This window comes from Humulus lupulus, chromosome 3 (assembly GCF_963169125.1).
Source record: "Humulus lupulus chromosome 3, drHumLupu1.1, whole genome shotgun sequence".
NCBI classification, from domain to species: domain Eukaryota; kingdom Viridiplantae; phylum Streptophyta; class Magnoliopsida; order Rosales; family Cannabaceae; genus Humulus; species Humulus lupulus.
This window is the reverse complement of record NC_084795.1, coordinates 174186247-174211750: the sequence shown is the minus strand read 5'-3', so window position 1 is coordinate 174211750 and position 25504 is coordinate 174186247. Positions and strand designations below refer to the sequence as shown.

Sequence of the window (25504 nt, the reverse complement as noted above, 5' to 3'; positions counted from 1 at the left end):
TACCTAATTGGCAAGAAATCCCAGGATTCTGACTAAATGGTAAGACCGCATGTCATCACCAACTACCACCTCGTCGGCGAGGAACCCAAACTTCAAACTAATTGGCTCATTGCCTAAGGCTAATGGAAAGGAGTGGAATGGTTAGTGATGTCTCAAATGACCAGGGAAAGAAGAATGAGTCCAATCTCACATCCCAGGTGACCAAAGGGGGAAGACTCAAAATTCTCAAGCTATCATGGAATAGTTATTCCCAAGTCACTTGGGGGGCATATGGCGTATAGATTGAGAAACTACACTGATGCAAATAAAAGGTAAAGCTACGAAAAATTAACGACGAATAGCAACCATATAAATAAAAGGTCAAAAGTAGCGATCTAAACAAAATGACCTACCTTGCTAACTAAGTTAGCCTATAAAAATGAGGACTAGTAAAATTGCCAAGTTGCCGTACGATCAAAGTACTAAGTAAAGTTTTACAAAAAGGACCTGAGCCCAAATTACATAAATACATAGAAGTAAAAATAAAGAAATGGTGATGATTTCACTGGAGTAGATGACGTGGGATATCCAATCAGATGGCTGCAAATTTGAAATAGTCAAGTAATAAGCGGGGTTTCTCCAATGCAAGCTAGCAATAAGTGTATTAATTAGGTTAAGTTGACCATTACCCCTCACCAATTGGAAGAGTTGTCCCATATTAACATCATATTTGAATTGTAGCCAATAAACTAAGGGTATCCTTGCCATTCTCTATTGAGTGACCTCACCATTCCTCACTCGCAAGCCATTGATTCGTCGCCACTCGCGAAAGAGGTGCACTCTCCATTCACTACAGAGTTACCTCGCCACTTACAAGGCATGGAGTTGTCGCCACTCTTGAGGAAAGTGACCTCACCACTTTAAAAATTAAAGAGCCATTCCCAGTTACAATAGTGAGAACCATCACCGATCGACATCAAGTCATCTCACAAATTACATGAAAGTGTCCTCAACAATTGGGGGCAGCCGAAGAATGTTGGGAAAATGGTACTCCTGAGGAGGAAACATTCTTCATAGTTACTTGAAGAACACCCATGCAGAAATATTTACCACCATTTACCGAAGAGTACTTTGGTGGGAACTTTAATAACAGTAGACATAGTTGAAACACCAAGCTACTCTTAAAGACCAACTACAGAGGTCTGTTCATCAACCCTTTGCTACAAAGTCTAGTCACCAGCACCTCGCTACTAGATCTAGTTGCTGGGGTCAAGTGCGAGACTCCTTAAAATTCAGACGCTTAGATAAAGCTAAATGAACGAGTGATGACCAGAGAGGAGAGAAAGGTCCCTAGTTGTTTGTAATAATTTGAATAAAATCATGGATGTAGCAGAAGGTAGGGTGGGGGGATTTAAAAAAATAATTAATACCGAGCCAGGATCAATACATATATCTATATATTAAATCAACACATACAAGGAAAATGAGATTACATCTTGAAGCCTATCAAGATTTATTGAGTCTTTTAGTATAATTAATTAATCTTCCAATCAAGTGAAGTCTCACTCCTTAGCATTCCAAGTCGTTTCTCAAACACACAAGGATGTGCGTGGGCACGTAAGATTCACAGGTTGATTACTTAGGCTCTCTAGATGTTCACAACACATGAGATCTAGAGAGTTTGGAGAAGAGAGAAGGCTTGTAGAAAACTCTTGAATTTTCAGGCCTAGAAAATACTATCGATGCTTTTCTGAGAGAGTCTGATAACAACAATTAACAACTTATCTTATAAATTATTTCTTTATAGACTTATAAAGATAAAATAAACAATTTTATTTTTCGTTAATATAATTAATTCAAACTAACTAGTTATCTGTTATTTTAATTATTTATTTAAATCAAATTTAAAATAAGAATAAAATAAAAAAATTTAATTTAAAATTTAAAATTCAATTCCCAAGGATAGGTGACACCACAAAGTGGCATGTGCCACTTTAATTGTCTCATTGATTTTTCTCATTTGTTTATTAATCAATTGTAAAACAATATATTTATTCCAATATATATATATATATATATCGGTTAATTCAAAATTAACCTTATATTAAAAACTATTAGTTTGAATAATTATCTTATACTAAGATGATAATTAACTCTCTTTAATATTAATCAAAACACTGATTAATATTTATTTGAACTAATATAAACTATTTCAAATAAGAACTAATTAGTTAAATAATTAATTAATTATCACATAATTATTGGTTGCGTTTGGTAAAATTTTTGTTTTAAAATTTTTTAAACTCAAAAATAAAAACATATTTTTGTTTTATGTTTTTTTTATTTTTATAAAATAAAAATGCGTTTGGTAACCATTTTTGTTTTCTGTTTTTTTAAAATAAAAATAAAAATGTGTTTGGTAACTTTTATTTTTATTTTTTGTTTAAAAAAATAAAAAATAAAAAACATGTTTGGTAAATTTTTTTTTTTTTAAATTTTATTTTTTATTTTCATTTTCTAAACTAAAAAATAAAAATATTTTTTGTGACCACTATTTATTATTTTAAAATAAAAAATAAGAAAGTTATAGTAAAAAAATATTATATTAATAATATTCAAGTAATCTCAAATTTCAAAACTTAATATCTATCCAAGAAAGTTTACATAGTAAAATAAAAAAACGTATGAACTGATAATTGTCCAAACTTAAAGTAAATCATTAAACGAGTCATAACAATCAACTAATGTCTTTACTCAATCTCACTATCGTGGACTAGCTCTCCATATATGATCAGCAATTTCATCACGAACATGAGCCATTTCACGTATATGAGTTCTAGAAATACTGAACTCTACACTATCAGTCAAAATTCCATCCGTGCTTTGTAAAGTAGTGGCCTGTACTTCAGAATTTCCTTCACCTCCATCAAAATATACATCTGCTTCTGCATTTGTCCTTATAAAATTGTGAATCCCGCAGCAAGCAATGACAATGTACTTTTGTATTCTTAGATCATATGAAGGCATTTGTTTTAGGATTGGAAAGCGAGCCTTCAACACACCGAAACACCGCTCAATGACATTTCTCAAGGAAGAGTGTCGATAATTGAAGAGCTCTTTTTTTCCTATGGGATTAAGATCTGTGTACTGGCCCAAATGATACCTTTCTCCTCGATATGGTGAAAGAAAACCAGGCATGTTTGTATAGCCAGAATCAACAAGATAATATTTTCCTGATCTAATGAAAATTTATGTTAGTTTTTACTTATAGATGTTTAATATAAAATAATGTCAATCAACACAATAAGTTTGATAAATACTTACCTTGGGGCGGCATTGGAAATCCATAATCTGGGTTTGTGGCACATTCTAGAAGAATTCGTGCATCATTAGCTGATCCTTCCCATCCAGGAACAACGTATGTGAACTTCATGTCAAATGAACATACACACATAACGTTCTGAGTTGTATCCACTTTTCGACCTCGATATGGTATTTGTTCATCAATTGGAACATGCGCAGAAATATGAGTCCCATCTATAGCTCCAACACAATTCTAAAATACAAAATAAATTATTAGATTTTTTTTATTGAATATTGAAAGAAAGGAAAAAATAATAATTTAATTTTTTGTACCTTAAAAAATGGATAGTATCTTGGATCGAATCGAATTTGTGGAGGAGTTACATCAAATGAAGGTGGAGTAATTAGTTCTTTGGATAGACGACATATTGCCTTCAAAACCTTCCTAAAATAATGTGATGTGGTTGAGATGGAGTGCTGAAATCGTTCAGCAACCACACGATGTCGTTCATTATGGCCAATCACAAATAAGAACATAGCCACTTGTTCTTCAACAGACAGATATCGTGAGTTCTTCAATAAAAAAATTTCTTTTAGAACACCACAAAATAAATTGAAGACATCTTTGTTCATTCTAAACAAATCATAACACCTACTCCAATGCCCGTGCAATACTTCCATAACGTATTCATGGCCTGAAAGAGCTGAATTTCTACAAGGTTGCTTAGAAAGATATAATTGATTATATTCCTCGCAAGCAAAATATAGCAAAATCTCTCCAAACTCATCATCTGAATCATCCAGTAAATTATCCTTGTTGAACCGAGCAACGTTTAAAGACGTTTTATCCTGATAGTAGAAAAAACTTTTAAATTTTACATTCAATATATAAAAATATATAAACACTCAAATTCAAAGTCAAACCATAAAACAAAATAGGCAAAACAAGTCATCCAGTAAATAACTAAACAAAGTCATCCAGTCAATATCTAACAAGTCATCCAGTCAATAGCTAAACAAAGTCATCCAGTCAATAGCTAATAAAGTCATCCAGTCAATAGCTTAACAAAATCATCCAGTCAAAAGCTAAACAAAACTAAAGTTAATAGCTAAATAAAGTCATCTTGTTCATAGCTAAACAAAGTCTAAACTTTTTCACTTCAAATTCAGCAACCAATCTATTCTTCTATGCTCTGGCATCTTTAGAAACAATGCTCTGGACACCTCGTTCTCAAACTTCTCAATAGCTTTTGCGTATACTTCTCCACTAATTCCATCAATTTGATTAAGAGCTTCAACACTCTCATCCAATAAGTAATGTGATGCAGATGTTGCCATTGATCTCTCTATCAATTCTGTCTTTCGCTTTGCAGTTTCATTATATGTTGCCAGTGCATCTGCCAAAGCTGATGAGAACTTTGCTCTTTTTACTGATCGAGAGTTCGAAGTGGCTGTTGATTTACCTCTTCTTCTGCTACCATCCTCATCAAAACCACTTTCTTCATTCCTAGTAGACGGACTTATCGACGTTGCATCATCATCATTATTATCTCCATCATTAGAAGGACTTCGAGTTGAAGGATGAGCATTGGAACCAGTTGCAGTAGTATCACCAAAGATAGTGCATAATTTCTCATAAAACTTACAACATTTCTTTCTAAATCTTTTAGCAGACTTGTTAACCTACATCAAATGAAATTATATTGATAAAATATACCAATACCTATCAAAACAAAACAAGCATAAAATCCATTTTAAATCATTTTTACCCGAATAAGTTTATCCCAAACTTCATCTGTCGCACTAACTTCTCCAGTCACTGCATTGTATCCCATGCCAGTCTCTTTCAGTAAAGACTTCAAATACTTATGCTTTTGCTTTAATTGATTGTATTTGTTCCTTAGTTGCATATCACTATAATTTCTTTTTGCTCGTGCACAAAGCTCTTCCTTTATATATTTCCATGATTGCTTGGTAAAGGTTATGGTGCTCTTATTTCCCTTTAAGACTTCTTCTTCCATAAGTTCAATGAAAATTTCTTCATGCTTTTGAGTCCAAACAGATGCCTCATCATTATTCTCAATAATAAGAACTTCATTATCAACACCTGCCATCTAGGTAAGACCTAAGGATTCAATAAGAATTCTAAATGCAAATACAAGACTATTCCTAAATAAACAACCATTTCAAGAACAACAATAAGAAATTAGATTTATGTCATATATTTGCTATCCAAAAAAAATACCAAAAACTAACCAGATCAGGAACAAACAAGATAAAATATTTAAAATAAACACAACAAAAATAAAAAATCACTCTTAAAAATCATAATATAAACAACATTGCAGAGCCATGTTTAAAACATAATTTAAACATATTAAACTTCCAAATAGATTTCATTCATAAGCATAATATTTACACACAGTGAATAAAAGTTTTCAATTGTAATTGTATATATTATTCTAAGTCAACAAAACAAGAATTAGACAAGAAACTGCTTCCAGGAGAGAAAGTGCTCATGAAAACTCGAATTTGTCGAATTTTAGCCATCCTAGGAGGAGTGAATCTAGAATATACATTGAGGGCCAAAGGAAGGTGAAGACTTCAACATTGATATGGTAAAAGCCTAATATCCACTACTAAAAATAATGGCTTCTATGTGTGTCCTAGCCTCTATTTTACTATCACCCACATTTTGGTTGAATTATACATATTAGTATATTAGTCCTACCATATCACATGAAAGTGCGTGTTATTAATCTAAAGTTAGTATTGTCCTCACCACCACTGGTAAATTAATAAAAATTCCAAACTACATATATGTGTGTATATAATATTTTTTAATATCTGGGTTTGGTAATTAAGTCTTATAATAATATACATCTATCATGGTTTTTAGCTAAAGCTACCACGAGAAGATTCAGTGCCTTGTGGGGTTTCTTTGGTTGGTTTAAAATAAGTTGCAAGAATCATTATGTGTATCAAAAAGAAAAAGAAGAAGAAGAAGAAGAAGCAAACAAGATACAAAGAGACAAAAATCCATGCTTGGTATTGATTTGCGCTCATTCAACTTACAATTGTAGATTTTAAAACTAAAAAGTTACCAAGGATGAGCTTTATAAATAAGGCCTGCTTATTTCATTATTACAGTCTGAAAGAGAACCCATCTGGCAACTGATTTTAAGGAACTCCTACCAGAAGTAGTAATAAAAATAAGGGATGATATCATTGATATGGTAAAAGCTTTATACCATTCTAAAGAAAAGCAGAGTACAAGGTTGTTTCATAGCTAAGGAATAAGCATGATTCTATCAATGATTAAGTACTTTAATCTCATGATTTCAGATAACAAGGAAGATGATTTCAGATTAGAAGCTGTTCAAAAGAGAAGGTTTTGGTAAGATTCTATCAATGATTAAGTACTTTAATCACCTGCCAAATGAAAACAAGCTTAGAAGGGAAGATGATTCAATGACTGAGAAGCAGATGCATAAAAAGTATATGCACTCCACTACTGAACATGGTCATTTAGGTAGGAATCATTGAAAGGCGAGTGGAACAGATCAAGATTAATCACAGTACAAAAAGTCAGTAACCAAAATGAAGAAGAAGGAGATGCATACTTGGAAGTTGGTTCCAGCAGAAAGATGCAACTCCAAGTCCAACAATGTCATTTCAGTTAGCTCATGATGGGATGAGCTTTTATGATTATTGGGGAAAGAACACTGAATACGGTGACCTTTTCAGTTCAAGCAAAAAGCTTTATATATATATATATATATAGTCTCTTCTACGTGGTTGTAGTGATGATGAAAGCCTGACGATTTTGAAGAATTGTAGAGAAGTTATTCCAAGCAATGGAGGAAAGGTTGTGATTATAGACATTGTAATAGACAGCACAAAAGATGAACAGGAAGTATTGGACGCTAAGTGACCTCAGAGCAAGCCTGCTTCCTTCCAATGACAGATTTTCTAGGCAGGTGCCTCACAAACAAGGTGGAAAATTCTCAATTGACCACTTGCATAAGCTAAATCAGAAGAATATATCAGCTTGGAATATGAGGAAAATGATAGATACTGTAAGGACTGGGTCCTTGGCCACTCTGGATGAAAAAATACAGAACTCTAATAATATTAATACGGATGATGAGTCTTCTTTACAGATCAAAACTGAATGCCAGGCAAAAGAGGCAGCCAAGAAGATATTTGCCAATGTAGCCAAGTTCGGGTCCAAGTACGAATATATATATTTGACAAGCTTTGTTGTTGTGTTGAATGATATACATATAGGTTACTATATATATATATATATATATATGAATATTTGACAAGCTAGAGCTTTGTTGTTGTGTTAAATATGTGTTGTTACAGATGTATTTACCTAGAGGATTTGATGAGGTTTATGAATAAAGACGAAGCTATTAGAACAATGCATCTATTTGGAACAACATCTGAATTCGAACAAGAATTTGTTTACAAAACTCAAGATCCCAATTCTTTGTTAGTGAAACAATTCTAAGTCCTAGGAGTGACATCAAGGCTGACTTTGTTACTGCTCAAATGAGATTTTCCCCCTACAGCTATAGCCAAGTGGCCTATGAGAACAGTTGGAGGCATGAAAAAGGACATAAAAGTAGCCATTCAAGTATGCTGAATCAAAACATAGATCAAAACCAGAATCCCATATATAACACAACAATACTCAATCTTTCAAACCCCAGATCAAAACTCTACCTTAAATTCCTAATCCTGATTCATAAATAAATAAAAGAAAAATAAAAGAAGAAAGAGATAGTTGGGCATACTTGTTGTGTGATCCAACGACAAGAGCCAAATCCTTTAGAACAAGTCCCTTGTCCTATTGGAACAAGCAAAAGGTTTCAGAACAAGTCGGAGAGTTTTAATACTAGAGTACAACATTGTATATTATAAATTAACAAAGCATTATGAACCCATCAATTTAATCAAGTACATCACACGGTACAATGCAGTGCAAGGAAACATATCAGACAAGACATGTCAAAAACCAGATGAGAAGGCAATTGAAAAAAAAGAAAAATGAGGTTAAGAAGAAGAAGCACGCACATAAGAGTGATAGCCTTCAACAGTGATGGAGAAGAAACACCATGTAACTGAGCAGAGTGTGGTGAGAACCAAGACAGAGGCCAAATTCAAACAAGCAGGCAAAGAAAATGGAAATCATCGATTGATTTCTGATCAGAGAAGAAATCCAAATATACCTATCACATAAACAAAAACAATCAAAAAAATCCTGGCAAAAATCAAATAACGTGAGAAAGTGAGAGAAATAGTAATGGAGAAGAGAGTGAGAACTCACATGTGGAAGAGAGAAGGTCATGGAGAGCAAGAATAGCCATGGAGGAGGCTGAACATTGAGGAGGATGAACCCTAATCGTGAGAAAATGAGAAAGAACCGTCTGAAAACAATTTTAAATTTTTTTAAAAGTGATAAAATGTTGTTTTCAAAATTTTAGAAATTTTAATTAAAATTTTAAAAAAATAAAAATATCTTACCGAACGTGTTTCTTATTTTTGTTATCATATTTTTAATTATTTAAATAGAAAATTGTTTAAAAAATGTTTACCGAACATGCCCATTACTTTTCCTTGGAAAATTAATTCATTTGCAATTTAGTCATTTTCTTCATTAATCTTGCCTGAGACATCCTTACCCTTAACAGTGTAGCACAGATGTGACTCGGGGACCATGGACCTATAAGATGAAGCTCCAATAAACCAGATTATTAATTAAACTCTTGAATTAAATTATCTTATTTATTAATTCCATTATTACTCCTCTATAAATATAGAATCGCACTCTAAGTAACTATAGAATTATATTTACAAAGTTTTTGCCTCCATTTACTAGTCCTCTAATTAGAGTTGGTCAAGAATTACTGTTTTACCTTTCTATTTACCTTTAGCATCTTAAGTACCATTAATTATCCAATGAATAATTAAGCTATAATCATATTATAGATTTGAGTTCAATAACCATTCAGTCCAAGAACTAACCCTTAAGGAAACCAATATTCGATCCATTAAGAAATCATGGATTCCATTATTGTAAAAATCACGTTCCTAGCCATTCATGAAATTGAATCTTCAAAACAAAAATCACTAGATTATATTAAGAGGATTTAACGAATAAATCAAAAGATCTAATAAATATATACAATAGTTCATCGTAACTCAAGATTTAGACTGATCTATAAATGATCATCTATTAAGATATGAATTAAATCTTTATAGCAAATGGTAAGCTTATAGAGATAATTAATTCACATTTATTCTATAATATATAGTCACTATTATATAAAGTGCATTTCCTAGATGTCTATCCACATCAGTAATCTGAATCTAGATTACTTGCATCTCATATGCTTAGTAAACTGCACTACCAACCATTCATTAAAGACTTTGTTCTTTAGTATGTTGTTGACTATTTTATTTATTCTATATGATCTTGATTCTCCTGTATGCATAAAAGATCATATGCTCATAAATGAATATGAAATTTTAAGATATTTATATATTTTATTCAAACAATAATTATAATATGTAAATATAATAAACTTGTACTTTTATTTAAATCAATAGAAAAATGTATTTTCAGATGCTTTTAGGGAACCAACCCTAACTCTAGTTACCACCCTCAATTGACCAGAAAAACATATGAGGCTATGGATTGCCAATTTATACTAGGCGACACACAATAAAAATTCCAAAGGATAACATATATGTTGTCTCCAGAGAATCAAGATTATTGCTTTTTTTATAAAGACAATGCAAGAACCTCGCCTCTATTTTAAGGGTACCAAAGATCCTGCCTGCCACTAAAAAGGGTGGTCCAGGTGACCAACATCTATCAATTATTTGACTCACCACTCTATTTTAGGTAACCAAGAAAAAGATAACACAATGATCTAGGGTCCAACACCCAAGAATGAGGCAAAGTTTGGTGACCAGAAATGTAGTCACCTCATGGTCGCCCCACTATATGTGACCATTAACGAATTCACCCACTTGGAAAAAAAAAGGAAAATAAGTGATGGTCTATACCCATCATTTTTGGAAAAAAGGAATATAAGTAACCTTGGTCATGATAGGGAAAAGATTTTAGGTCGCCCCCATAGGCGATCAGAGAAAGGGAAGTGGTTGCCACCTTAGGCGAATAGAATAGTAGACGCACGTGGGTCTAGAGTTAAAGGCAAACAAGAATGCATCACCTGGTTGCTAGTCATGCATGGCGATCAAATGATAGGTGAAACAAAAAACTACAGGCCCGCCACTTTTATAAAAGAACCATAAAGCGAAAGGCAAGATGTCAAATTGGTGGTTAGTCATCTCACTTGTCCCTCATCTCCATCAATAAGGATGAGGTGTCTAGTCAGTAATGGAGAATCTCATTTGAAGAACATAAGTGTCTAAACACTATCAGAGTGTAACTACTGAAGAATGCAGTGGTCAATTGGCAGCGACCATAAAGAAAAACAACTCGCGTTATAAGTCAGCATTATGCCAGCACAAAGACTGATTTGGGAGGTAAATGTGGTAGGTGACGTGGCAAATGACAAGTGTGGAAATATGCTAACAAGGAGAAACTGACCACTATCCCTCGTTAATGGGAAGGCCCTCACAACCTTGAAAAAGAATGGCCCTCGCCATTCATCAATAATGGAAGCCCTCGCCATTCGTCAAAAAGGTGGCGTCGCCAATCACCAAAGAGTTGGGGTTTGCCACTCCCAAAACGAGGTGACCTCGGTACTGACCAAAGATGTGGCATCACCAATCACAAAAAAATTGGCATCACCATGCACCAACAGGGTGTCCTCGCCAATCACCAAATAGTTGGGGTCTCCACTCACAAACACGATGACCTCGCCAATCACCAAAGAGGGTGTGTCGCCAATCACCAAAAAGTCGTTATTGCAACTCAGCAATGAGGTGACCTCACCACTCATAAACGAGGTGACAGCCAATCACCAAAGATTTGGTGTCGCCAATCGGATATGAGATGACCTCGCCACTCACAAAAGGAGAACCCTCACCAATGAACAAGAATGGCCCTTTCCATTCTCCCTAAAGTTGACCTCGTGACTCTTGAAGAATTGGAGCCTTCGCCATTCGTCAAGGAGATGGCCCTCCCCATACGAGAAGAAAGGACCTCACCACTCTCGGGATACATAGCACTCACCACTCTACGAATGATGACCTTCCCACTATCTGAAGGATAAGACTTGCCAATCACCAAAAAGGAAAAGCCATCACGAATTAAAGTGAAATGAACTCGCTACTCACCAGACAGACGAGGTCACCATTGACTAGGGATTGCCCTGACTAGTAATAGGTTCGCCATTTCCTATACCCTTTGTGAAAATTCATGACAAACCACATTAAACTAATGGCAAACGAGATACATTCTTGCAACTCTAGGGAATTAGCCGGATGGGGAATAGCTTTTTGACTCTAATTCTTCCATATTTTCTAGAATAAATACACAAATGTAATTCATTTGGGAGGCGGTGGGGACGGTTCACGCCACTTAGGGGAGAGAGACTATTTATACTACTAAGAGCAAAATGTACAGAGGCACCCCCTAGTGCTAAATACCTAGAAGCTCCACTCTTAAGAGCTCTCAAAGGTAAACGTAATCAAAGCTTCCAAGGTTATACATCAATAAAATGACTTAGTGAGTGTTGGTCACTTTTTTAAGCTAGACCACTACAAAACAATTTCTTCATTTACTACTCTACAACAATCATCATTCATTAATCATATATAAATCAAGATACTTGAGTCCACTCTCACAAATTCCTACATATTATTCTTTGGTTGTTTGAAAAAAAAAAAACGACTCAACATATCTATATTGTTTTTCTTTTATATTTTTATAAAAAAAGACGTCCAATTATATTTATATATATAAGATAAGGTACGGTCAATAATCTAAATCATTAAAATGAGATCTCATGGATGAACTTTAAATTGATAAACTTTTTTATCAAATACATAACTATATAAGATTTGTTACATCGTTTTATGCATTTGATATGATGATTATACCGTATAGTTAACTAAACAATATTCTTAGTCGATAAATATAAATATATATATATATATATATTGGGAGAGTGATGTAGATGTATATGATACTCCATTCAGTGACTTATTTTCAACAAGAGTTTAATTACACAATACTAACAAAGCTAATGACGCCTTTTTTCTCCCTTTTTTGTCACATGAATTTCTTAATGTACCAATTTTCTCAAAATTTAAAAAGACTATTACTTATACTATCGTATGGAACAAGGATATGAGATCCTAATTAATCAAAGGTGTGGATTCCTATTTGCCTAACTTATATTATAAAAAATAAAATTAATTTTTAGAGTTGAGACTTTTTATTTTTTTAATTACCAGTTTGAACCATCGATTAAAATAATTACAAATAGGATTATCTGATTTGTAAATTGGTAAAAGAAAAATGGTGCCCTAGCTCAAGTATAATTTGGAATCTTCCTTCTCACTTTTTTTTTATTTCTCCTCCCACGGCTTTAGTTCGACAAAGAGGAGATCAACAATGAAAATTCAAACCATTTTTTAGTTTATTATTGACTAGATTTGATAGCTTGTGGTAGAATATTTTTACAGTCCTTTAACACAAATAATCTTGATTGTAAATGTATGTTAATGAGGAGTCCAAAACTAGTATTAGAAATAATTAGACCTAATATATGCTATATGTAACGCTCTGAATAACCAAGACCGTTACACTGTGTGTTTAGAATTGTACAAGACTTGCTAATCCAGTCATTTGAACATAAATGTGTTTCTAAAGTCAAGTGACAGGTTAAAGTTAAAAGACTTTGATCGTAAAATGGTTGATTTTCATTAAAATAAGAGTTTGATACACGACATCCCAAAAATATTGTTTACATGGAAAAATACAACCCTTAAAGTTAATACAACAGTAGTCAGTCTAAATGGAAAAATACAAGTTTGAGCTCTAGTCCCTGTAATCTCCTCAGTCGTGGCGGTGTAGCAGCTGCCCATGTACACTCCACCCCCAAAGCTCTCCAACTCATGGCTGGTCCAGCTTTCTCTTGCCTTTACCTGCACTACGTAGCACCCGTGAGCCAAGGCTCAGCAAGAAAACCAAATTCAACAAGCATAGATAACAACAAAATATACATAGTAAACTTTAGATCAATCAGTTCAATTAACACCAGAATACAAGTGCTAAACTAGGCAACGATAACAGTTAAATCCAAACATATAAATCAACCTTAATACGGTTAAATAAGGATCGACGCCCTTAGGACAAGCCCTCTAGTTATCTAGCTTATCCCGGTCGCTTAGGCCGAGTTGCGATCAGTATGCTCAACATTAGCCCCAACTCTCTTAGGCCGTATTTTCACATCATACATAACACATATATAGGTTACAGACACACGTATGTTAATTTACAGGGAATCTCAGTCCCATTCAAAACTTGGGTGCAGTTTTCTTACCTCAAGTTCTGAGCGAAGGATGTAGAGTGGTCCCAAGCACAATCCTCAATCCCGAGCCTTAATGGTAACCTTAGTCACAAGCGACAATGGATAACTATCAAAATCTAATCCAATTAAATGCTTTGGAATCAAATGGTAGCCTCCGTTACCTCGAATTCTACTAAACTGGATAGTAGATTTCGTCTCGAGCCCTTAGGTTTAAGTCCCCGAGCCTAATTTTTTTTTTTGCTTGTGGCTGCCTAGGTAGGATGCGACTTGGCCCTAAGGGTCGCGGCGCGCCCCAAGTCAAAGGTGCCAACCTCTTGTTCCAAGGAGGAGGTGGGCCACGACGCACCTTCAAGTCAGCAAGCCCCCCAGGGCCTTCTAGGGCATACGGGCCACGACGCCCATGAACTAGGTCGTGGCGCGCTCCCATGAAGCCAGAAAACCCTGGGTTTCTCTGCATTTTTCCTAGCTTAATTCATCAAAAATCTATCCTAACATACACCATAACCAAAATTCGATCACTACACCACTATAGCCTACTCAGAGCATCAGAACCTCCTAAAATTCTAACCCAGAATCCTTCTAATAGCCCAGAATTCATCAAAATCCCCTTTGAAACTTAGAAGCTACAAACACTTAAACTAACAACAAAGTTCTACCATTAATTAACATCTAAAACCTTACCTTAAAGATGGCTCTGCCCCTAAGCTGCACCTCAAATACGTCTGGCTTCAATCCTTCAATCTCCAAAATTCAATTCCTTAAGCCTTCTCTTCCAAAGCTTCAAAACTCTCAAGGCATAAGAGAGGGAGAAAGAAATGTGAATGAGAGAGTGAGAGAGAGAGAGAGAGAGAGTTGAGAGTTATTCCACTATGTTGTGGTTATTTCCTAGAGTTTAACCTGACTGTATCCCTTAACCAAATGACCAAATTTGCCCTGATATTAACCCAGCCCTCTTTGTTGCCCATAAGGGCAAAACAGTCATTTTTTCCGTTTCCCGCTAATTCCTCGAGTCATCCTAAAAATTCCCAATTAATCCCGACATGCCCAACTAATCATCAAATACTTACTCGCTACTCGATAAATCCCAAATATATGTTAAATTTCCCAAAATATCCTTAGGCTCACCCCGAAGCGGGTATTTAACCCCGTTGTGACTATTCTGCTAATCCACTCACTAGGGCTGGCTCGATCCGTATACTACGAATATATGCACATAATAATGTGGTCTCAATCATTTATCACATATAATCATATTTATGCCCCCAACATGCCAAAATTACAGATATGCGCTTATAAACAAGAACTAGCCTACATGCATATTCAATACTACTTAACATGCATATAAATATATTCCTAATCATGCATACCACATAGCCACACATTTAATCATCTAATCATACATATATCCAATTATGCCCTCCGACACGCTAATCAAAGCACTAAACCCTAATTGCATTTTTGGGACGCTATAGTATAGATCCTATTTTACTTTATTTTATTTCTCTCTACCTTTGTCTTTTTTTATTCTCTTCTCCTCTGTAATCTTATCCCCAAAACAAAAGAAGCCTAATAACCCTAGATTTTAAGTTCCACAATTATAGAATTGTCACTGTTCCTCTCGCTCATCGTTGGCAGTAGCTCAATTTAAATAAATATGGAAGATCTTACTTTATATTATATGACATGTTATAAAATATTAATATTTCAAAAAAACAATTATTTTTTAGAGTTTATACAAGTTTGAGTCTCTTGGGTTTTTTTTATACCAGTTTGGACTCTTTGATTTGTAAATTAGTAAAAACAAAATGGCCCTAGCTCAAGTATAATTTGGACTCTTCCTTCTCACTTTTTTTTCTTTCTCCTCCCACGACCTTAGTCCGACAAAGAGGAAAATGAAAACGAAATCCAAACCATTTTTTAGTTTATTATTGACTAGATTTAAGCTCATAGTTCCATTTTTTAACAATCTACAAAATAGAGAATCTTAATTGTAAGTGTTTGAAAATGAGGGGTCCAAAATTGAAATTATAAATAATAGGACCCAATAAATGGTAAAAATCCTATTTTACTTTATTTTATTTCTCTCTTTCCTTGTCTTTTTCATTTATTCTCTTCTCTACTGTCATCTTATTCCCCCAAACAAAAGAAACCTAATAACCCTAGAATTCAACTTCCATGACAAGAAAACTGTCACTATTCTTTTGGCTCATCGTTGGTAGTAGTTCATCCTCACACATTGAAGGTGCTTGCTTGTCATTGATGTTAGGCGATGGTGGCTTAGCTAGATCAGTGATTGGGCTATTCTTGTTCTCCATCATTGCTGGAAGGCATCAAGGAAGAAGATGATGATGAAGATATTTAGGAAGAGGATTATGAAGTTGTGACTATATTGAGAGATTCATCTCAAAGATCTTTAATTTGACTACTTCCTTCGTTGTTCATTTCAAAGGTTTCAGACTCTGAAAAAAATTTCCTGTAAGAGAGACGGTTTGATGTAAAGGATTTATGCAGCATCCTAGTCCAGTCGAATGTATAATTTTATAGAAGCTAAAGGTGACTACTAGCAAGAAAGAAAGATAAAAAAGGGAAAGAGATTAAGACTTGGTATTTTGAGCAAAATTGTTGAAACCCCAATTTTTTTTTTAAAAAAAAACAATTTTATCCTTTTTGAATGACTTAGAATTTCCAATTCGACTCAGATTTTGAAAATTTTATTTAAATAAATCATAATATATTTACTGTTAAAAATAATAGAACTTATTTTCACAAGTTTAGTATTTGGATTTAAAAATAGTAACTAGTTATCAAAATGGGTAACTGATGTTTTATAATTCTAGTAACTAGTATCTAGTTTGGAAAAAATTAATGATCTAGTAATTGATTTTGAAGAAACCTAGTAAATTGTAGTAAAAAGACTTAGTAACTAGTTTTGAAAAAAAGTGTTGACCTAGTGACTAGTTTAGAAAAAATTGTTGACCTAGTAAAGAGACTTAGTAATTAATTATGCTTTCCCATATGTTTATTATTATTGTTTTTTGGAATATTTTCAATATTTCCCATAAAAAAAAGTTAAGAAAATAAACTCCCATATTTTTATCAAGATGAATTATTTTCCTATTTATAAAAAATGACCATATAGTAACAATAAAGTGTTATTTTTGTGAGTCTTTTTACAAAAAATTTATTGTTATCTTTTAAAAAAAAACATTAATTATCATATCCAAAATAGCATCATCTAAATATAATGTCAAATTTCGATTAAAAAAGTAGACCGATGTTATATTTAGCACAATATTTATAATTGTCCTTTAATGCACTATATTGCCTTGTAAGACACAAATTAAATAAATAAAAACTATGCTCATTTAGTTTGAATAATTAAAATAAAAGTCTCGTATTAATTATAATTAATTATTGAAATATAAAAAAAATTAATAATGATGTTGTAACTAAAAAAAATATTTATTGTTTTGCCACATAATTAGGGTTATGGTTTTGGGGTGCTTTAAAACACTTTGACAAATGTTGGAAACGTATAAGCATTGCGGTACGCAGAGATGCTTTCTGCATTTTTTCTTCTTCTCCATAATGTGATCATAATTTTTACTATAAGATTTCAAAAAATAAAATTACGAAAATTCTTATGCCTCATATTGGGTTACATAAGATCTTGAGAAAATATAAATAAAACCTAAACCCAATAATCACTATACAATTAATAATCCATCATTTAACCATACATTCAGAAAAACAAGGCCATCTATTTATTCATGCATATAAAGATATATATAACAAATTGAAGAAACCTACACACCATTTAATGTATACTTATATATGAACTGCATTGGTACCAAAAGTTTGCAATTAGTAGTTTTGATGTGTAATTTGGCATTTAAATGGACTCTAAGTGATTGTTATATTTCTGTTTTGGGATCAATTTAAGCTTGAAATTGGCTGGCAACAGGTTTTGGATAGAATTTGGTTAAGTTCGAAATTTTGGAAAAACTCATATTTTGCCCTCTGACTTGCGTCGGTCAACCGACCTAGGGCACCACGTCGACCGACTTGTGATTCGGGTAGGCTTGTCAATTTTGGCCAGGCGGTCGATTGACCCATGCTGGTAGGCATGTTTTGGGATTTTTTTTTTTTTTTTGGGTTTTGATGGGTAACCTTGGGGGATAATAAGCTAAGGTTCCTATGACATTATGGGGCATGTTTAAAGTGTATTTGAAGCTTAGTGAGACTTATAGAAAGATATGGTAGGTTACGGTTATGGAAAAACTAAACCTACCTTACATCGTTGTTACTAGGGTTTCTGAGAGGCTCGGGAGAGGATCGCACTTGAGGGCGCTCTGTCTTCAATGCAGGATCGAGGTAAGAAAAGTTGGCATTGCACGTAGAACAAGCATTGGCGCTATTGTATCTAGAAACAGTTATAATTGTATAACATTGAAATGAGCTAATATTGTGTATCCTTATTGCATACTTTGTTTGTTGTGATTTTTAGTAACTTATTTGATTATGAGTATGCGGTTACTACCGTATTTGATTATGAGCATGCGATTATTAATGTATTTGATTATGAGCATGCAATTATTACCGCATTTGATTATGAGAATGCAATTATTACCGTATTTGATTGTGAGTATGTGGTTATTACCGTAAGCTTAGTGCCGAGAGACACGCTTTGCTCAGTGAGAATGTGGTTATTACCATAAGCTTATTGTCGAGAGCGCACTTTACTAGCAATCGATCATAAATATGGTGCTTGGTGATGTAAATTACTTGGTATAGTTAGTATTCAATGTCTATATGATTATCTAATATATGTGGCTATGACTTATGAGTTATGTGAATTGTTATATATATGACTAACATATATGTGATATGATTTATTAAACTTATGAATTATTATATATATGTATGCTCTTATTATTATGTATGTCTTGTGAAACTTTTCTTGTTGGGCCTTGGCTCATGGGTGCTCTATGGTGCAGGTAAGGGCAAGGGGAAGGTCAACCAACAAAAGTTGGCTTTGGAGCGACGTGTACATATTTTGAGGGACATAGAGTAGAAGTCCATTTTGTCTTTTAGGCTGACTATTTTTGCACATATGATTGTAATTAAACTTTTTTTTTGGGATCCCTTGTATACATTTAAAGTTTTAATGAAGAATTTTATATCATTTGACTGAAATTTTTAACACTATAACCTTTACGTAATTTTTAATCACACTTTTAAGTTGAAATGACTCGCTTAATGAGTTAAGCACTGTTTTAAACACACAATGTAATGGTACAGGATTAGTAAGGCATTGCAGTTATGTTCCCAGTCATTCATACAATCGAGTCTCCAAAACAAAAGTCACTAGCTTCATTATATTAAGAGACCTTAACTAGTGAGTCAAAATACCCAATAGACATGAACAGGAGTTCTTAACTACTTAGCATTTAGACTGTTCTACATATGATCATCTTTCTTATATATATTTATTTTTTATGGCAAAATGTAAGTTTTATTAAGAAATTAATTCATATAGGTCATGTCATATATCATCTAATTATATAAAGTATTAAGATGTATATCCACATCAGCAATCCCGAACTAGATCATGTGTGTTGACCCTCAAATTGGTCAACGACACGGAGTTTGATAAACGATATAAAATAAGATGAAAATAAGAAGAAATTCATATGGAAAAGTAAACGACACAAACAATTTATAGTGGTTCGGTCCCGATTAGATGGTAATGACCTACGTCCACTTAGTGTTCTTATTCGTGTAGGATCCCAATATTGTGATCAATGAACTAGGGTTCACGAGTTTCGCAAGTCTTGGGAAGATTACAACTTCGGTGAATAATCACACTATATTTTTCTCTCAGGGTACAAAGATCTAAAGTTCAAAAGTCCCTTCCTTGAGCCCTTTGATTCTTATTTATAGGCTCAAGAATTGTACAAGGGCCGATGGGCCTTAATTATCATTAAGACTTGCATATCTAGGCAATAAAAGAAATTACAATTAATGCAAATATTACAAGATTGCACATCCAAAAGGAAGTAAATGAAAGTATGCGACTAGACTGGTCACACACCTAAGCGTGATGCTTGATAAATCAATGAATTTCTGGTCGATGGTCGAACACGATTTATTCTCTTAATGTCGTCACGTGCCTATCACGTGTAGGTCAATCCTGCCACCTCATCATGAGTCATTTTTGGGTAAACATTTTCCCCCAAGTTTATTTTACTACGACGAGCATAAAGTAAGCTTAGACAACCGACCTTTCGTATGCCTTGTCAAATATGTCAGAGACGTCCATGCCTTCTCGAAAAGAGCAACCAATCATACCATTGCGGTTTCCCAAAAAAAATTTTGACGACCATTACACTTACCCATGCCTCGGAAAGTCACCCCTTATGATTACCTTTGTAACCGTGCTTCGACCAGTATATATAACCCTTAAAAATCACTTTTTATTTTTTACTTTTCACTTTCTCCTCAAGAACACTGAAGAATAGAGCGTAGAAAGCCCATAAACTCGGATGATCTTGACGAGCCACGAAATTTCTATCCAACCACTTGACTTAGCATCTCAGAAATTTGCTCCAATCTTTATCCAAGTAATTTTATTGACCTTTTCAGTCGTTGAGATGCCATGAAATATCTATTTTATATATGTATCGGACCTTGAGTTCTTGAATGTTCTTGAAAAACCGATTTGGGGTAAATGGGTATGTAGGTCTGAGCAAGATAGGATAAGGAAATAACACTACATCAGGCTTAGGAATCAGTTTGGGAGTTAGGATTTTTAATTTAGGGCGTAAAATCGAAGCAAAAATTTGATTTTTAATCATGTAGAAAAACTTGGTTTTTCCTGCCCTTTCAGAGTCGAAAAGATTTTCCTGAAAAAAATTTCACTTCTGCTTTTTAATCCTATTTCCACACTATTCGCATACAATTTAGTGTTTATGTTAGAATGTTGTTGGTCGTATAAAAGCTTAACTTTTATACCCGAGCAACGTTATTCTAACTTTACCACCTTCTTGGTCTTTTTGCCGCAGATTCTCATCTCCCCTTCTTTGTTCGCAGATTTTCATGCACGACCCATGGGGAGGTGAGAGGCCGATCGACGATGACTTGCTTGCCCAGCAATTCGAAGATCAGGAAAAGTCGTTACTACTAATCCCGGAAATTCCTTTTTCTCATAACTCTTCTAATAGACCTTCAACCAGTCCATCGAACATAGGTCGAGTAAAATCCACTGCTCAAAAGAAAAGGAAAACAACCTCTCCTCTTGCCAAACAGCCTGCTCCTCGGGCTGAAAATCCTTCGACCAGCCCACAAGCTGAAAACATTCCTCAGGAAGAAATCCAAACAAAGGCCCAACCTCGGGACGTCCTTCGACCAGAAGTCGAATGGTACGTGGTACCTCCTAGCAACATCACAACTAGGATGGTAGGGAATTATCTCAAGAAGTACGGACTTCCTGGGATAACCCTAATCTAACCTACTATCGACCAGTGGGAAAACCTGCCTGGGGGCGCCTTCAGCGCCTGGTCGAGATATCATATTGAGGTAAAGGCAACCTTGTCCCTTCATCCATTTTTCTAGGGGGTGGACAACTATTTTGAGGTCGCCCCCTTCCAAATTACCCCAAATAGATTTAGAGTGCTCTCTGCTCTCTATATCCTGTACAGCCATAAGAAGATGCCCATCCCAACGCCACACGAGATCAACTATCTGTTTGATCTCAAGTCCAACCCTAATCTCAACAACACGGGGTTCTTCCATTTTCACCACTAGGAATCTGCTCGCACCTTCGTGAGTGAGATAACCCACAAGTCCAACATGGGAAAGTACTTCCAGGAGTACTTTTTAACACCAGACCTGGTTGCCAACCATCTGGCCTTCACTGAAGGAGGTAAATTATTTATGCCATTCAGGTCCATGGCATCGACCAGCTCCTACTCTAGATATGGAGATATGAGCAGCATCTTTTTCCAGCATGACCAACATAGAAAAAAGCGTCAAAGAGCTGGTCACAGTGGCCAATCTAAGGCTAGTCGGCCTTCTGGCACCTCACCATGATGTGAGGGAATAACCAGCGGGGAGTGCTACCGGTGGAGAAGTTCCCGAGCAGCACCATGATGTGTCACAACCTCCAAGGAGGAGGACAAAGGGGGTGACTATCAGGGAACCTTCCAATGCCCCATGAGCAACTGAAACCTCTGCTCCACAAGGAAAGGGCAAGCAGAAGGCTTCTGAGCATCCCGAGCCTATTCTAGAATCTTCAGATGAGAACGGTACTGACTTCTTACTCTTAGATAGTTTGCCCATTCCCTGTCATTTATTTGACGAGGACGGCAACTTTAAATACACGCCTAATTTAAATTCATACTTCTTCAAGCCAGAGAGTGAGTGTAGTAGTAGTACAGTAAATAATGTAGCGACCAGTAGTTGTAGCTCGGGTATTTTACATATAATTTCTTTGCTCTCATTTCTTTGATTTAGCCAACACTTCTAATTATATTGCCTAATTGTTCGTATGTTTCCTTCCTTACAGATATGCCTGCCAAGAGATCTTTCGACCTGTACACCAATCCTTCCACTGCCACTCCTGCAAGCAGGAAAAAATCGAACAGATGCCAGCCAAGAGAAGGCTGTAGTGACCCATTTACAAAGAGGGCTCGAACGGAACACCCTCCTGCACCAACTCCTACCAAAGAGACAACTCTCCCTCCAGATCCTACTAACCAGACTCCTCCAGCAACCACCAACTAGAATCCTCCAGCTTCTGCCAACCCAAGTCCTGCTACCCAGCCAGATAAAACTTTGTTCGAAGCGATCTTGAACTCCCCTTGCAATTCGGCCAGTGACAGGCTGAAGAAACTGTCCACACACCGGCGTAGTTTGGAATCCTTCAGTAATGCTCCTACCATGCCGGTCGACCAGTTCCTCAGTCGCAGGCTAAACGAACTACTCATTGTAAGCTGCTGCTTCCATTATGGTTTGATTGTTCATCTCTCCAATAGATACTAATAACCCTTTTAATTTTATTTTTTGATCGTAGGGATTCTGACCATGAGTACAAGTTGGCGCAGCTCAGAGGAGGTGGTCGCCAAGCAGGCTGAAGAGATCAAGGCGCCTGAGGAGAGGCTAGCTGAGCAGCACAAGGTGGTTAAGGCCAAGCATGCTGAAGAGTTGTGAGCAGCTAAGGCTAAGATCGCCAAGCTTGAGGAGGAATTGAAGAAGAAGGAGGACTCTGTTGCCAAAATTACTGCCTCCAAAGATAAGTACAAGGAAGCCTCGCTGATAAATTATCGAGAAGCCCACAACCTTCAATCGGAGTTAGAAATCAGCCGTAAGGAGGTTGCTGACCTTGAGGAGACCAACTCGTGCAGCTTGGAGAAGTACGAAGGAGCAGCGTTCCAGTGCTTTTACATATTCTGGAAAAGCAATCCCGAGGCTGACTTTGCTTATCTACCTGACCCAATAAGGGAGGCTGAATTGGCGAGGTGAGCTACCTGTGTGGAAGAGGAAGAGAAGGCTCAAGGATCCCCCGAGATATCCCTGGCAACATGTATTGAGGGTGTCAATGAAGATGTTAGGACCACAGTCGACCAACATCCTGAAGAGCCTCAGCAGAATCCTCCGGCTGCTTCATAATTTTATCTGTTTTTCTTTTAATTTTAACTTGTAGTTTAAGACACACGAACTACGGTTTGTGATGTCGATACAATTTATATTTTTATTGCTGCACGGGTAGCTTTACCTTTTAACAGACAATTACATCTGAGCAGTAACTGCTCGCAGTGTAAAGGATTTCTCTTTCGATATTATAACATTTTTATTATAACATCTGTTCGCATGACCGAACTTAGCATAGCACATTGGTTTAATTTAACAAAATTTAAACAAAATTCTGAAAAATACTCTAAGTATTGTAGCATGCTTTCACTTATTTTTCTCTTGTGTTTACGTATACCTGTTGATATGCTTTGCTTACTAGATACCTTATATTCCCCCCAAGTTATTGCGGAGCTTTAGGTCCTCGGTCACTTTCCTTGACCAAGACCTATTCGAACATCACTGCTCGTAATAGAGATTTAAAATGATTATATAGCAAAACAACACACGTAATGAGCAAATACTTGTAATAAATACAATAGTTGGCAAGACTGACTGGCTGCGCACAATTCCTTTTATTTCTCGTAATAAATGGACAATCATGTGTGTACAAGTGATCAAAAATATGATCTTACATTTATAAGCGATCAGTCACAAGATTGACTAACCCTTGTTCATAAACTAGTAAAAAGTAAAATTAATACAAGCCCATTCTTTAAGAATAATTGTTTATTAATAGTACTTGCGCAGGTGTTCTCCATTCCAATAACAAGGAATGAGATCTCCATTTAAGCAAGCAAGTTTATAAGTGCCTGGATGGAGTACTTCTTCGATTTGGTATGGTCCGAGTACTCCAGCAGCTTGATCGTGGGTGTTAAGGAAAACTCTTATAAGTATCAGATCTCCCACATTAAATTTTCTTTCACGTACTTTAGAGTTGAAATACCAGGCGACCTTTTGTTGGTAAGCTGCTACTCGGAGTTGGGCCTGCTCGCGACTTTAACCGACCAAATCCAAAGATTCCATCAATAACTGGCCATTGGTGTCTTGATCATATGCCATCCGTTGATGTGATGGCGGATCTAATTCAACAGGCAACATAGCCTCATATCCATAAGCCAAGGAAAATGGAGTATGACTTGTTGCTGTTCGATGTGACGTTCTATACGACCAGAGGACTTCAGGCAACTACTCTGGCCATGCCCCTTTTTCTTCTTCAAGCCTTTTCTACAGAGTATCTTTTAGTGTCATATTGACAGCCTCAACTTGACCGTTTGCTTGTGGATGAGCTACTAAAGAAAAGCTTTTGATAGTTCCATGCCGTTCACAAAAATTTGTGAATAGAACACTATCGAACTGCGTGTCGTTGTCTAAAACAATTTTTCTTGGCAATCCATAGTGACACACTATGTTCTTGACCACAAAATCAAGCACTTTCTTGGTCGTTATGGTTGCAAGTGGCTCAGCTTCGGCCCACTTCGTGAAATAATCAACAGCCACCACGACGTATTTGACGCCAGCCTTTCTTGTGGGCAAAGACCTGATTAAGTCTATTCCCCATACTGTGAAGGGCCACGGACTTTGCATCTACTTTAGCTCATTAGGGGCTGCTCACCGAATCTTGGAGAATCTCTAGGACTTGTCGCATTTTCGAACAAAGTCCAACGAGTCTTCATTCATTGTTGGCTAGAAGTACCCTTGCCTTAGGATCTTTTTTGATTAACTTTGCCCCCCAGCGTGATCCCTGCAGAAACCTTCATGGACCTCTCACATTAATTCTCTGGCCTTTTCCTTTAAGACACACCTTAGGAGTGGCATTGAGTACCCCCTTCTGTACAAAATTCCGTCGACCAGGATAAATCGAGCAGACTGCCTTTGGAGGGCCCTTGCTTTGTTTCTATCTAACGGTAGTGCTCCGTGTGTCAAGTACTCAATGAAAGGTGCCATCCATGTATCTGATGCCTAAATTACTAGAGAGGTTTCTTCTACGTTGATGCTCAGTGTGGACAGCCGTTCAACAGGCACTATATTCAGGGTGTTAGCATCCTTTGTACTTGCTGGAGAGTATA

The 25504-nt window shown here is 35.7% G+C and overlaps 2 protein-coding genes across 4 annotated transcripts; one reads left to right on the top strand and one right to left on the bottom strand.

The window, feature by feature from the left end:
- Nucleotides 1-2638: 2638 nt before the first annotated feature.
- LOC133823281 (L10-interacting MYB domain-containing protein-like) lies at nucleotides 2639-8707 on the bottom strand. 3 transcript variants are annotated; one of them, XM_062255946.1, is made up of 6 exons: nucleotides 8621-8707; nucleotides 8368-8522; nucleotides 8088-8140; nucleotides 3616-4131; nucleotides 3304-3535; nucleotides 2639-3212 (listed from the first exon to the last, which is right to left on the bottom strand). In XM_062255946.1, the coding sequence occupies exons 4-6, from the start codon at nucleotides 3961-3963 to the stop codon at nucleotides 2743-2745; spliced, it is 1050 nt and encodes a 349-aa protein (XP_062111930.1). In that variant the 5' UTR covers nucleotides 3964-4131; nucleotides 8088-8140; nucleotides 8368-8522; nucleotides 8621-8707; the 3' UTR covers nucleotides 2639-2742. The 3 variants fall into 3 exon arrangements, with proteins under 3 accessions (XP_062111930.1, XP_062111931.1, XP_062111932.1); XM_062255947.1 differs by lacking the exons at nucleotides 2639-3212; nucleotides 3304-3535; nucleotides 3616-4131 and adding exons at nucleotides 4242-4965; nucleotides 5052-5396; XM_062255948.1 differs by lacking the exons at nucleotides 2639-3212; nucleotides 3304-3535; nucleotides 3616-4131; ... (1 more) ...; nucleotides 8368-8522; nucleotides 8621-8707 and adding exons at nucleotides 4242-4965; nucleotides 5052-5639.
- LOC133825222 (mechanosensitive ion channel protein 7-like) lies at nucleotides 6560-7801 on the top strand. The gene is made up of 2 exons (XM_062258198.1): nucleotides 6560-7516; nucleotides 7654-7801. The coding sequence occupies exons 1-2, from the start codon at nucleotides 7188-7190 to the stop codon at nucleotides 7799-7801; spliced, it is 477 nt and encodes a 158-aa protein (XP_062114182.1). The 5' UTR covers nucleotides 6560-7187.
- Nucleotides 8708-25504: the final 16797 nt, after the last annotated feature.